The sequence below is a fragment of the Periophthalmus magnuspinnatus genome, chromosome 16, assembly GCF_009829125.3.
Source record: "Periophthalmus magnuspinnatus isolate fPerMag1 chromosome 16, fPerMag1.2.pri, whole genome shotgun sequence".
NCBI lineage: Eukaryota > Metazoa > Chordata > Actinopteri > Gobiiformes > Gobiidae > Periophthalmus > Periophthalmus magnuspinnatus.
The window spans coordinates 12,999,929-13,011,216 of record NC_047141.1 but is presented as its reverse complement, the minus strand read 5'-3'; the positions used below and the strand labels follow the sequence as shown (position 1 = coordinate 13,011,216).

The window sequence follows — 11,288 nt, the reverse complement described above, 5'->3', positions numbered from 1 at the left end:
TGTGAAGTTGTGTATCCCCCTTCGGTAAACAATTCGCCATATACCAGCTGTTCTGTGTCAGGGAAAAACATTTATTTCAAAAATGTTAAGTTTGAAGCGAACAACAAACTTCAGCGCTACACTAAAATACCACTAGAGGGCAGACTAAACCCGATTCAAATGACGCGTTCATGGGAGTTTGTAAATGTAACATAAAATAAATGTAATAAAAAACAATAAACGATAAAAAAAAACAAAAAACCTACCTACTTACACGTGTTGTTTATTTTTTCGTCTCTTTTTTACAGGTTAATTTGCGTTATCTCAAGTATCCTAAATTGATTGGAGCGGAGGAAATATATATTTTTACAGAAGGCCAAAACAACCCATGGACCTACCGCGCGAAAAGAACGAAACTTGGCATTTACGCTCAACTGAAAAGTGAAAACAAAAGCATATTTATTCAAGCCTCACATTGAAGAAAACACTAGCAGTTATCATTAATATGGCACATCATCACAGAGTAAGTATATTTTGTATTGCTTTTTGAATGACATTTAAAGATAAGATTTAAACATACTAGAACATTTATGTCACATCTGCTTGTAGCTCTTGCAGTTGCTCTTAATCCTCGCTGTTGTGATTGTAAACGTGTTACGTCTCGTTTCCAATAATTAGTTGATTAATAAGTCTAACTGATTAACCCCTATTACAGGCGCCAGACTCCAAAAGGGAGCAGTTTCGCAGGTATCTGGAGAAAGGTGGTGTGATCGACAGTCTCACCCATGGTAAAGAAAAACCCTGTTTATTTATCTTCTTTCTTGTTATTTTTATTTTCAACAGTGTCACGTTTTTTTATTTTTTGTTCGCAGTTTTGGTTAATCTTTATGAACAACAAGACAAGCCTACCAATGCTTTGGAGTATCCTTCCCTGGCATAATATTAACAACAGAATCAATTCCCTAGACTAGATGTACAAAATAATATTTAAGGCAGTGTTATGGTTTCTTTAGTGAAAGTGATCCCAGATTTATCATGCAGCACCTGGGCGCTGCAGGTCACACCTCTGACACAGAGGCTTTGCAGCTGGAGGTGACAGAGCTGAGACAGAAGTGTGCTCAACTCACTGAGGAGAACCAGAAGCTCAGAGCAAAGGTATGTTCTGCTCATTTGTGCCATGTTTGACATAAAATTCTTACTCTTCTGTCCTTGCAGCTACACTGCTACGAACCTGAGTCTGAAAATGGTGTGTGAACACATTTCACACATTTTTTATTCTACCAACTATTATGTTAAGTTTACTATAATTTATTCTTAACATTGTTATGTAAGTTAATTTGGTGCTGCCCACATACTTGAAGAACCTTTGCACATAACAAGTCTTTTGGCTCTTTGTTTTGTAATATGCAAAAATAACATTCTTGATTCATTATCTAAATTTGTGACAAAGTCACCATGTGATTAAGATACACCTGTTTCCTGTCAACACTGATAGTGACATTTTTTGAAAAATAAAATAAAACATAGTTTTGAATTTTTTTGAAAACTTTTTTTCCTGACTGGAAGTGGTTTTAAGTGTTATTTACACCTGATTATCATTGCCATGACAATGTGGGATTTGTAAAAGCATTCAGCGAAGACAGTTGTACCCCAGTCACCAGCCGCATTCCTATCAAACACATTTTATTAGGAAAAAGATACACACATTTTTTACATTTCAATGAAAACTGGACTCGGCCTAATAGCACCCTGTATATCCACAGAGGTTTTGTAGATTCTGTCTTTTAGATTTGCAGATCCGGTGCTCGTCTGCTGCTTGATGTGCTTGTCACGGAGACCTTGCAGCTGGAGGAGGGGGGTCTGGAGTGGTGTCGGGAGCAAGAGCTGGAGTTGTCCTGAGACTCAGAGGTAGAAAGTGGACTGTGGGTTTTCTGTTGTGCTGAGTGTATTAGAGGAGATGTGTGCAGGCTACTGGCCTTGGCTCCACTGTATGAGTCCGTGTCCGAGCTTTTGCCCTCCAACACTGTGGAGAATTTAAAAGAACTGTGTGCTCGGAGCGGCCTCCGCACAGCGCTCACTGGCAGTGTGGGGAAGGAGGATGAGTGACACACCTTCTCTGGGAGTTTAACAGCTTCAGGGCTAGTCCCCTCACTGTTTTCATTGTCCTTTGCATGGTGCATTACTTGTAGGATGTCCTCTGCCTCCTGTTTCGGAGGCACCAGAAAATCGTAGCATGAAGAGCAGGGCTTGTTTGCAGTGGGAGTACACTCACACTCGGGGGGGCTGTGGGCAGAACATTTAGAGCCATCTTCCTGTTGTTGAGGTAGGAAAGCTGATGATTTCATGAGGCTGGGATACATAATGGTGCCATGGACCCTCTCCAGTAAGTTGTAATCACTTGGAGCTGAAGCAATTGTTGCCTTTCGAGCTGAGCTTGTGTACATCTGTATAACAGATTCTTTTTTACCTTTGCTTGAAAAATAGTCCTCAAGTTCATCTGTGCCGTTTCTAAACCTCGGGTAGAAGTCTAAAATCACCCTCTTGATCTTTTTGTAGCCTAGATGCATTATCTCAAGAATATTCAGTGAAAGTGAAATTGCAGCAATGCACTGCATGAAGACCATGAAGACACTTTTCTCAGTGGGTCTGGAGACATAGCAGTCCACTGCATTGGGACATGGGCTCCTCTCACATTTAAACAAGGGGTAGAGGTGGAAACCATACAAGAGATACTGGCCTGTCATGAAGAGCACCTCCACCACTGAGCGTGTGACGATGTGGGTCACATATGTGCGCAGCAGAGAGCCCCTCAGAGGAGCTTTGTTCAGCCTGCTCTGGTCCACCTGCTTCATCTCTCGCTCAATCCTCTTCCTGGTTTCCACCGACTCTACGTCCACCAACTCCAGCTCTCTCTTCAAAAGGGCCTTCTTCTTCTGCCGCGCTTTCTCCAGTGCTCGCAGCCTGTACAGAGCATGGCCCATGTAAACCAATGAGGGCGAAGATACAAAAATGACCTGCAGCACCCAGTAGCGGATGAGTGAGATGGGGAAGGCCAGGTCGTAGCACACATTTCTGCACCCCGGTTGTTCAGTGTTGCATATGAAGTCCGTCTGCTCATCGTTCCACACGTCCTCCGCTGCCACCCCCAGGACAAGCATACGGAAAAGGAACAGGATGGTGAGCCAGATCTTGCCTACCATAGTAGAATGGATATGTACCTCCTCCAAAATCCCCCCTAGGATGTTCCAATCTCCCATCTTCACTCTGCCATTATGACTGAAAAGTACAAGAAGCAAAATATTGAAGAAAAAATATACTTAATAACTAGCAATCATTTGATACAAGAAGCATCAATAACTGCATAGTATCCAAATAGACACTAACCTGCTAAAATTAAAACTAAAATTTTCATTGTATAAACTAGGAATTCTACCTTGCAGCAGCAGCAGCATGGATGGACTGCCGATGATGATTTAAATCTCCTCGGGTCATGCAGTCCGGACGTGCTCACCAAAAAGTAAAAAAAAAAATCGTTAGCACACTCTGCATTAGTCCAGTCTCGTCACCCAAACTTTGCCAGCCCCCACTACTCTGTGCTGCCTCAAACTAAGCAGGATCAACTGAGCTGGTGAGGGAAAGGATGCCAACTGTGCTGTGAGCAGGGAAAGTCAATACTGTTCTATAGTGTTGCATTCAGAACAAAGCTACATAGATGGAGAGATTGTGAATGTATAGTAAAATTTGTAATTATGTATTTATTGATGTATTTCATTTTGACATGTTTTCCAGTAATCCTGTCCTTCAGGATAATCCTGTATGCCTTTCTTGGCAGTATATTTCACATAATAGCTAAAGTAAATATGTAGATTTGTATTATATATATTCTCACACTTTTGCAATATGCTGTGTGTTTAGGTGCCTTAGAGAAATTATGGGCATAATTACTAGCCAAATATTTATGCAGAACAAACAGAAAAAACATTGGAGTTCCTAGTCAGTGATACACAAAGTGTAAGTCAATAGTTTGTTGTTATAGGGAAACGATCAATGGCTCATCCTGTCCAATTTCATACTCCACTGATTTTAAATGAATAATTAACACTTGACATTAGTTTATCTCATTTACACATACATCTATTAGCAAGTACACAATAAAAGTGGTATGCCAAGATTCACACTAGCATTAAGATCCAATTATGGTGGTGTGTCAATTACAACAACTAAGGTAAATTTGTGAAATATTGTTTGTAATTAAGTGTTAAGAAGTATGCAACAAAATGCAACACAGTACTGACTTTGATACATCATATTTTTACAGTTTCTGTGAAATAAGTTAAGATTGAGAATATATACAGTAATTGAACATTGACCAGCTTAGTTATATTGATTGGTTTGGGACAGAGGCAACATTCCACATACAGCAAAAGCAGCTGGTATGTGGAGCCAAATCGAAAACCTACTGATTACACAAACAAATATTAAGACTAGTCTATTTACATTAGATCTCATTGGACAGCATAAAGTCCAAAAACAGCAAGTGGAAATGTTGTTGCATTACAGCAGTTTCTTTTCAACACATGCATTCCTATTGTGAGTGTTGTCCCCTCTCCACAGGTCTGTCCTGTAACTAGGCCTTGTGGTGTCACCTGCTGTTGTTTAAACAGGGAATATATATTGGCATTTTGGTGTACAAATAATTTAAATTTTGTATTTACTTGTTCTCCCCGAACAGTTTTTTTTTCTACATCAAGATTTTATCTAATTGAGGTGTATGTAGTTTATGTGCATATACAGTGGGCCAAGTGGTCTTCTGTAAGTAGTGCTGTCCAACAGGAAACGACTGAAACAAAACTTGTTATCGGGCCAGACAAGAGAATGGTTCACCCAAATCATGAAGTGACCAAAAAAACATAATGGAAATCCCAATACTTCTGGAATAAATCACAAAGGACCTTATATATATATATTACAACAACAATAATATTAATAATAATAATAATTGAAAAGGGAGGTCATTGTCTGAGTCCAGCTGGGACAGAGTTCTAGAGGGTGGGGGCTGAGTAGCTAAAAGCCTGTGCACCCATGGTGGCCAAGCAGGTGGAGGATACAGTGAGCCATAGGGAGGAGGAGAACTGAAGAGAGTGGGAAGGAGCAGAGACATGGAGGAGACATGAGAGAAATGGATGGCACATTTTATTGAGGGCTTTGAATGTGAGGAGAATGATTTCATATTGAATGTGTTGTTTGATGGGTAATCAGTGGAGCTGCTGGAGGACTGGGTGACATTATTGATGTGGGCTTGGAAAGGTAGGGTGATGTCCAGGTTGAAGGGGAGACTGAGGAGTTGTCAACAGTGATGGTGAAGCTGTTGGTATGTGTATAAGGAGTACACAGTGAGAGCAATAATACAATAGATTAAAAACATGTTTTTTATTTTCACATTACAATCTTGCATGATTTAAATTCTACAACAGAACTACAGTAAAAATGTCAGACAAACTCTTAAAAACACCAACAACATGTTTAAAAATTATGCATATAAAATGTATCTCATGTCTTCACTATCTCATGTGTACTGCATACTGTAATATACATGTAGTACTACACATAAACAGCAGGAGGCACCAACCTTAAAATTAGTTGATATGTCAACCTACTCTATGGCGGATGTCAATACGTGTTTTTGGAAATGTAATATACCTGAGTGTCAAATGAAGGCTTTAGTGTTCGGCACTTGATGTACAGTACTTGTGTCCTCCAATGTTTCTATGGAGCTGGAGACAGGAAGATATTGAAGAGCACCGCAAAGAGAAGAAAAAGCACAAACCCAACTATACAGATCCAAAATCGAGGGTCTTTGAGCAGTTTCTCATTATAATCACTGAAGAAAACATAGCCGATAGTCATGCCAGCTACTATCCCTCCAAAATGGGCCACAAAGGACACCTGTGGAGGGAAGGAGGAGTCAGATTTGGTTAATTATTGTCCTGTAGGCTCAGAGAGATTAGATTGGTCATAGTGATATGTGACCTCAGCTGATAAACCTGAAATACTGGTTTACCACAGAAATAAGCAGACAGGCAGTTGGGATACAGTATGTCTGGTTTGAAAAGAAGACAAAGAAATCTAAAGATGGAAAATTCTAGTATGAGGCAAAACCACAAAGGCGTGTTGCATTGAGATTATGTAAGGACTTGAGTGTATAGTATTGTATGTGATAATAGGTAAAGGTACAATGCTACAAATCTTGCTAAAATAGTTAAATATCCAAACCTATATCAAATATCTGTATTGATTGTGGTCAGGGGATAATAATTTGGTAATTGAGAAGGAAAAGAAAGCTCACCCTCAGTCCTTCATCACCACTGAAAAATCTTCTGTACAAGGCAAATCCAAAATCTGTGCCCACTGTGAAGACAATTTATCGTGGTTTAAAATTGTGCAATGAAAAAGATGTTTACAGAATCTAAAAGAGACTCACCGATGATTACAATAGCAAGGATACGAAACACACCAAGCACTGGAAGCATCTCTCGAAAATTCTGTTTATTAAGATCAAAGAATGAGAAAAGATTTTGAAGAACAAAGCAAAAAGAAATTTATAACCTTACACCACTCAAACCTACCACAACTGCGTTCATAAAATAGCCCCCTAGCAGTGCATAAACTCCCCCAGAGGCCCCCACCAAGGCACTGAGAGGGTCAAATATAGAGCTGGCCAAAGAACCTGGGAGCAAACAACCACATAAAGAATACATGTAGTGACGAGCTTTTACACAGACCTAACTCATAAACAGAATGGTGAATGACAAGTCTTATCTTTCAATAGGTTTATACACATTAGTACTCACCTGCCAGGACTCCAGCAAGGTACACCATCCCCACCTCAAAGCCCTTGTGAACCAGTTCAAGCGGGATTCCCAGTAACAGCTGCATGAACAGGTTTCCCACAATGTGCTCCACTCTGAGAAATAAGTATGGGTTTAACTTCCACTATTGTTTTTGTTTTTTTGTTCAAAAAATTGAAGCTACACTGATGCTTGAAAACTTGGTAATATCAGCTTTGCATCAGCTCTAGAAGTACATACAAGACACTCTACATAGACCAGTCAGTATCAATGCTTTAGTCAATACTAAGGAAAGAGTGGACAAAGTCAAATATTATTAACAAATACTTTCAGGAATACATTTCTGTGTGTTGCTGTAATGTAGTAGTGGCTTGTCACTGGCTGGTTGCAGCATTATCAGCTTTTTTGAGATTTTATAATATCAGATTTTAGTGTGTAAGGGTACATAGCCATTGTTGATTTTTATTTCAAAAACTATTACAAGTATTAGGAACTACAACAATCCAGAAATCCGAGTACATTTAGAACATGTTAAGTAAAGCATATGACACCACACATGAGTCAGACCTACATAAAGATTATGTGCTTTAGCTAGACTGGTGTTTACTGTGGGGCTGTGATGTTGAGGGATTTTAGTCCTGCCCAGTGACCACTCTTTAGCTGTTTTTTTCCATAGGGCTTTGATGAGCCACTTATTCCCTGACCGCTCTTACCCCGCGTGGACAAACATGTAGGAAATGAAGCGCCACGCCTCCTCCCTGAACTCCGGCTTGTACGTCAAAGGGCTGGTCCAGATGCCTTCGTCCAGGGTAATCCACTGCTTCTGGGGCTTCCACACGGCGTAGTAGATAAACACTGCCAACTGAAAAACACAGAAAAGACAATAGAAAAAATATATTTGATTACTACAATGAATACTGACAGTGATGGTAAATAGTATGATATGCTATTACATTGCACTGTTAAGGTCAATAGTAATGATGATACTGCACTGTCAAGTTAAAGGAAAAACTAAACCAGGACTAAAAAACTGACTTAAAGCTACCATCACCATTTCAACATGTGAAACCTGTTCCCCCTCCCCTCACCTGACCTTTGTTCAGGCTCATCTCCAAATCTTTTGTACTGTAATAAGACATTTAAATGTGTTAGGGGGAAGAGAGGGGAGGGGGAGAGAGGGGAGAAGAAAGTCGCATGTTTAGTGTGATATAAAGTCTTGGTGAAATTTTCTTTGAGAGTGAGGGCCCTGGTTGATCCACTATACCCAGAGGCACAGAGGATGTATTCAGAGAAGCACAGTTAATCTCATGCATTTTCTGTGCGGAAATGAATCGCTTTTGCAACTAACCCTTTATGCTTACTGACATTTAGTGCTAAGTAAATGGACTTCTGTCACTCACAGAGCTCCAGTTGTTTGAATGGATGAATTAACAGTATTTGATTAGATCTCCAGTGACCCCAATCTAATCACTTAAACGACAAGTGTTACTCTGTCTTGAACTATGTTTATGCAAACTGTTAATAGAATGAAAGCATCTAGGCCTTTCAAACATCTTATAAATGTATTGTGAGGAATAGTTTGTCTGACTGTGCCCGAACTGTCATATATTCCTACTTTATCATAGTGCTAAATAAGTAGTTGCACAGCAGAATAAACATCTCACAGAAATTAACAGTAAAGAAAGAATTTCCTTTATTTCACAATACCTCACAAATAGCATAGCAAGTTAATTCTGCAATTAACCACACAATGCAGTCAAAGTGCACAGCTAGAAGTATTCTACTCTATAACACTTTCAAAAGAAATTTGTGCCCTTCTGTGGTAACCTACTTTTCTCATGACTACCTGCTGACAGTACACATTCCTTTAAATGAGGATGTTTTCATTACTCAAAATGTCTCAAGTTTTCTAAGAAGAGCACTACAGTGAAATTGAAGCTCAATTCACTTACTGGAACTCTAAGTTAAGTCATCCAATAATAAAAATATGATCCTTACAAAGTTCTAAAGTAAAGATTATCCTCCCAGTAAATGTAGTATGTGTAAATATATACACTGATAAACTATCAAACTTTTTTGACATTGGGACGGATAAAATGGTCACGAACAGGATTGTCAAAAGTATCAAAAATCAGACACTAACTGATGCCAAAGCTAATATCAAAAGTAGATGCTCATTTAAACAAGTATCGATACTAATAAATATTACTTAAACAGGACAACCAGTCTTATACTAAATGGTACTTACTATTTTGTTTTGAAAATTACATTCTATTGTCTAAAAAAAACGTATTATTATCACTGTGGTAGCGAAATCTGTAGAATATCAAGCTAATTCATTAGCATCAAAATTGAGTTGGAAAGTCACTACTCACGTTCAGTATAAGTGGTTAAAAATGATTTACATGACAGCAGTTTTACGCAGTCTATTTTAAGATTGTACTCGATTACAAAAAGAAATCATACAGGCAGGTGGGGATGGTGCAGTTGGTAAGCGTTTTCCTGAAAACCAAATGGTACTTGTCCATTGTGTCACTTTTAAAATCAATATTTTATACCAGACATTACAAAGGCCAACTTTAACCTCACCTATATATTTGCCCTAGTTTAATGTGCAAAGTTAATCTATAGAGCAATGACATGCAACCAAATGTAGGCTACATATTGCATAAATAGTCCACACAATCCATAGTGGGCCGGAGAGTCTCTCACCTCTCCTATACTGATGAGGATGATGAAGATGGGGGGTGGGCAGCAGTTGGCCCGCTCCAGATATGTGTCACGTTTGTTCTCCGGAAGCATCCATTTAGACAAGGAGTGTTGGAACTTGTCACAGCATCCCAGCTTTCCATCCGGCTTGTCTTCCTCCCTCCTGAACTGTATGCCATCTCTGTCCACCGGGAAGGGCTCCAGGGTCTCCGGGTCTTGGGCCATCTCTGCTGTAAGACTAGTGTGGAAAAAAATACATTTAAAATGACTGAAAAGGTTTTTATTCTGCACTCTTCTGTTTTAATGTTAATTTTATGAAGACTATTTGTGAATATTTGTTTTGATTTGTATGATTTTAATGTCCTTCTTATTCTGTAAAGCACTTTGAATTACTTTGTGTACAAATTGTGCTATACAAATAAACTTGCCTTGCCTTAAATGTGCACTGTTGTTGCAATGTTTTTGCTTTACTTGCAGTGTCCCACAATATGGCATTAAAGTATCCATCTCTATGCAGACAACATTCCAGCAAGAACAGCACCATGGGGTCAAGCAGGTGGCAATGGTGGTCATTTCTTATTTGGTTATTTATTTCACTTGATGCTTAACTACTGTTCCAAATGAACCCCGTTTGTACATTGCAGGTACTGTGTGAGGCCTAATGGTACAAGAATCACCACATATTTAAATTGCATAGGCCTATATAAACATTTATAGGCCTATATAAGCATGTGCTTCCTGGTGACGGTGCGTAAAAGTCTTATATCTACTGTAGACTACATTTCCAGTTGATTAGTACAGTAGGTTTTTCAGTTTTAACAAAGGGCTGCTGGTTAGAAATAGACTTACTTAACGCTGCAATAGTTAAATCTACTTCTAGTCTACTTTCCTATCTCATTTGACTAATTCTTACCTTATGTTAAAGTAGTGTAATGGTTTACTCACAGAAAACCTCAGGAACGAAGACTCCAGAGATGCGTCCAACTAACCCCCAAAGCACGATATAAATTAGACAAACCGCTTTCCAACTTTTAGGCAGAAGATACAGAAAACTATTCCTCCATTTTAGCAGCCGACCCGCGGTGTCCCTGCCTCAAAGCCAGAGTCCCAAAGCTCGGTGGAAAATGCACTGGGAGATAATTATAGCCCTTCCATTGCTTTTGTGTGCAACAAACTTCCTTCCTCCGTCCAAATTACTCCGCGATGCTTCCCTTGGTCCAGTCTTTACCGTGTAAACATCTAACGCGACTCCAAACGCGCGCTGTCCGTTCTGCAGTTTACCTGTCCCAGTGCCACACCTGCACCGCTGACGTCACACACAGGGGGCTTCTTCGTGGGCTGTTTAGTACTTTACATTTAGACATGTTGTGAACTGCTCTCTGACAAATTATTGGGAATGAAGATGTTTGTTACTAGAATATATAAGTTTTGTTTTGGTTTCAGTTAGGATTTTAACTACCACAAGATGGCGCCAGATCACACAAAAAGGAGATTAGCCCGCCTACAGCGCGTGCGTTTCTGTGCCCCTAAAGGTGCACTATGCAACCTTTCAGGTTGAGGGCCCATCACCTGTTTGTCTCCATTCATCCATTACTTTACTAGTTATTACAGCAACAACGAACAACAAGGATTAAGGTGTGTTATTCAGGAAACACGTGTACTAGTGGCTCATGTTTTTGTTCTGTAAAATCTATGAAGGTAGCCTAATTAATATTAAAAGTACCATAATATTTTGGCTTTAAAGGCCCACTC

General features: G+C 39.4%; 3 protein-coding genes across 4 annotated transcripts; 1 reads left to right on the top strand and 2 right to left on the bottom strand.

Moving 5' to 3' along the window:
• Window positions 1-384: 384 nt before the first annotated feature.
• LOC117384464 (c-Myc-binding protein-like) lies at window positions 385-1,457 on the top strand. The gene is made up of 5 exons (XM_033981789.2): window positions 385-502; window positions 695-767; window positions 852-900; window positions 1,008-1,134; window positions 1,195-1,457. Exons 1-5 carry the CDS (start codon window positions 485-487, stop codon window positions 1,231-1,233), a joined length of 306 nt encoding a protein of 101 aa, XP_033837680.1. The 5' UTR covers window positions 385-484; the 3' UTR covers window positions 1,234-1,457.
• A 220-nt stretch (window positions 1,458-1,677) lies between these two features.
• On the bottom strand, window positions 1,678-5,753 carry gja9a (gap junction protein alpha 9a). The gene is made up of 2 exons (XM_033981782.2): window positions 3,413-5,753; window positions 1,678-3,255 (listed from the first exon to the last, which is right to left on the bottom strand). The coding sequence occupies exons 1-2, from the start codon at window positions 3,469-3,471 to the stop codon at window positions 1,764-1,766; spliced, it is 1,551 nt and encodes a 516-aa protein (XP_033837673.2). The 5' UTR covers window positions 3,472-5,753; the 3' UTR covers window positions 1,678-1,763.
• Window positions 5,660-10,839, bottom strand: rhbdl2 (rhomboid, veinlet-like 2 (Drosophila)). Of its 2 annotated transcripts, none has more exons than XM_033981785.2 (8): window positions 10,482-10,839; window positions 9,540-9,774; window positions 7,541-7,689; window positions 6,831-6,943; window positions 6,606-6,706; window positions 6,461-6,521; window positions 6,326-6,387; window positions 5,660-5,925 (listed from the first exon to the last, which is right to left on the bottom strand). In XM_033981785.2, the coding sequence occupies exons 2-8, from the start codon at window positions 9,759-9,761 to the stop codon at window positions 5,746-5,748; spliced, it is 888 nt and encodes a 295-aa protein (XP_033837676.1). In that variant the 5' UTR covers window positions 9,762-9,774; window positions 10,482-10,839; the 3' UTR covers window positions 5,660-5,745. The 2 variants fall into 2 exon arrangements, with proteins under 2 accessions (XP_033837676.1, XP_055084120.1); XM_055228145.1 differs by lacking the exon at window positions 10,482-10,839 and adding an exon at window positions 10,450-10,468.
• Between the last annotated feature and the right edge of the window lie 449 nt (window positions 10,840-11,288).

Coding starts and splice junctions, on each gene's coding strand:
- LOC117384464 (XM_033981789.2), top strand. Junction 901..1,007: donor AAGCCTACCAATGCTTTGGA/GTATCCTTCCCT, acceptor AAGTGATCCCAG/ATTTATCATGCAGCACCTGG. Junction 1,135..1,194: donor ACCAGAAGCTCAGAGCAAAG/GTATGTTCTGCT, acceptor CTGTCCTTGCAG/CTACACTGCTACGAACCTGA.
- gja9a (XM_033981782.2), bottom strand. CDS start 3,471: ATGACCCGAGGAGATTTAAATCATCATCGGCAGTCCATCCATGCTGCT. Junction 3,256..3,412: donor CATGCTGCTGCTGCTGCAAG/GTAGAATTCCTA, acceptor TGTACTTTTCAG/TCATAATGGCAGAGTGAAGA.
- rhbdl2 (XM_033981785.2), bottom strand. CDS start 9,761: ATGGCCCAAGACCCGGAGACCCTGGAGCCCTTCCCGGTGGACAGAGAT. Junction 6,944..7,540: donor TACATGTTTGTCCACGCGGG/GTAAGAGCGGTC, acceptor CTTATTTCTCAG/AGTGGAGCACATTGTGGGAA. Junction 5,926..6,325: donor GTGGTGATGAAGGACTGAGG/GTGAGCTTTCTT, acceptor TTCCCTCCACAG/GTGTCCTTTGTGGCCCATTT.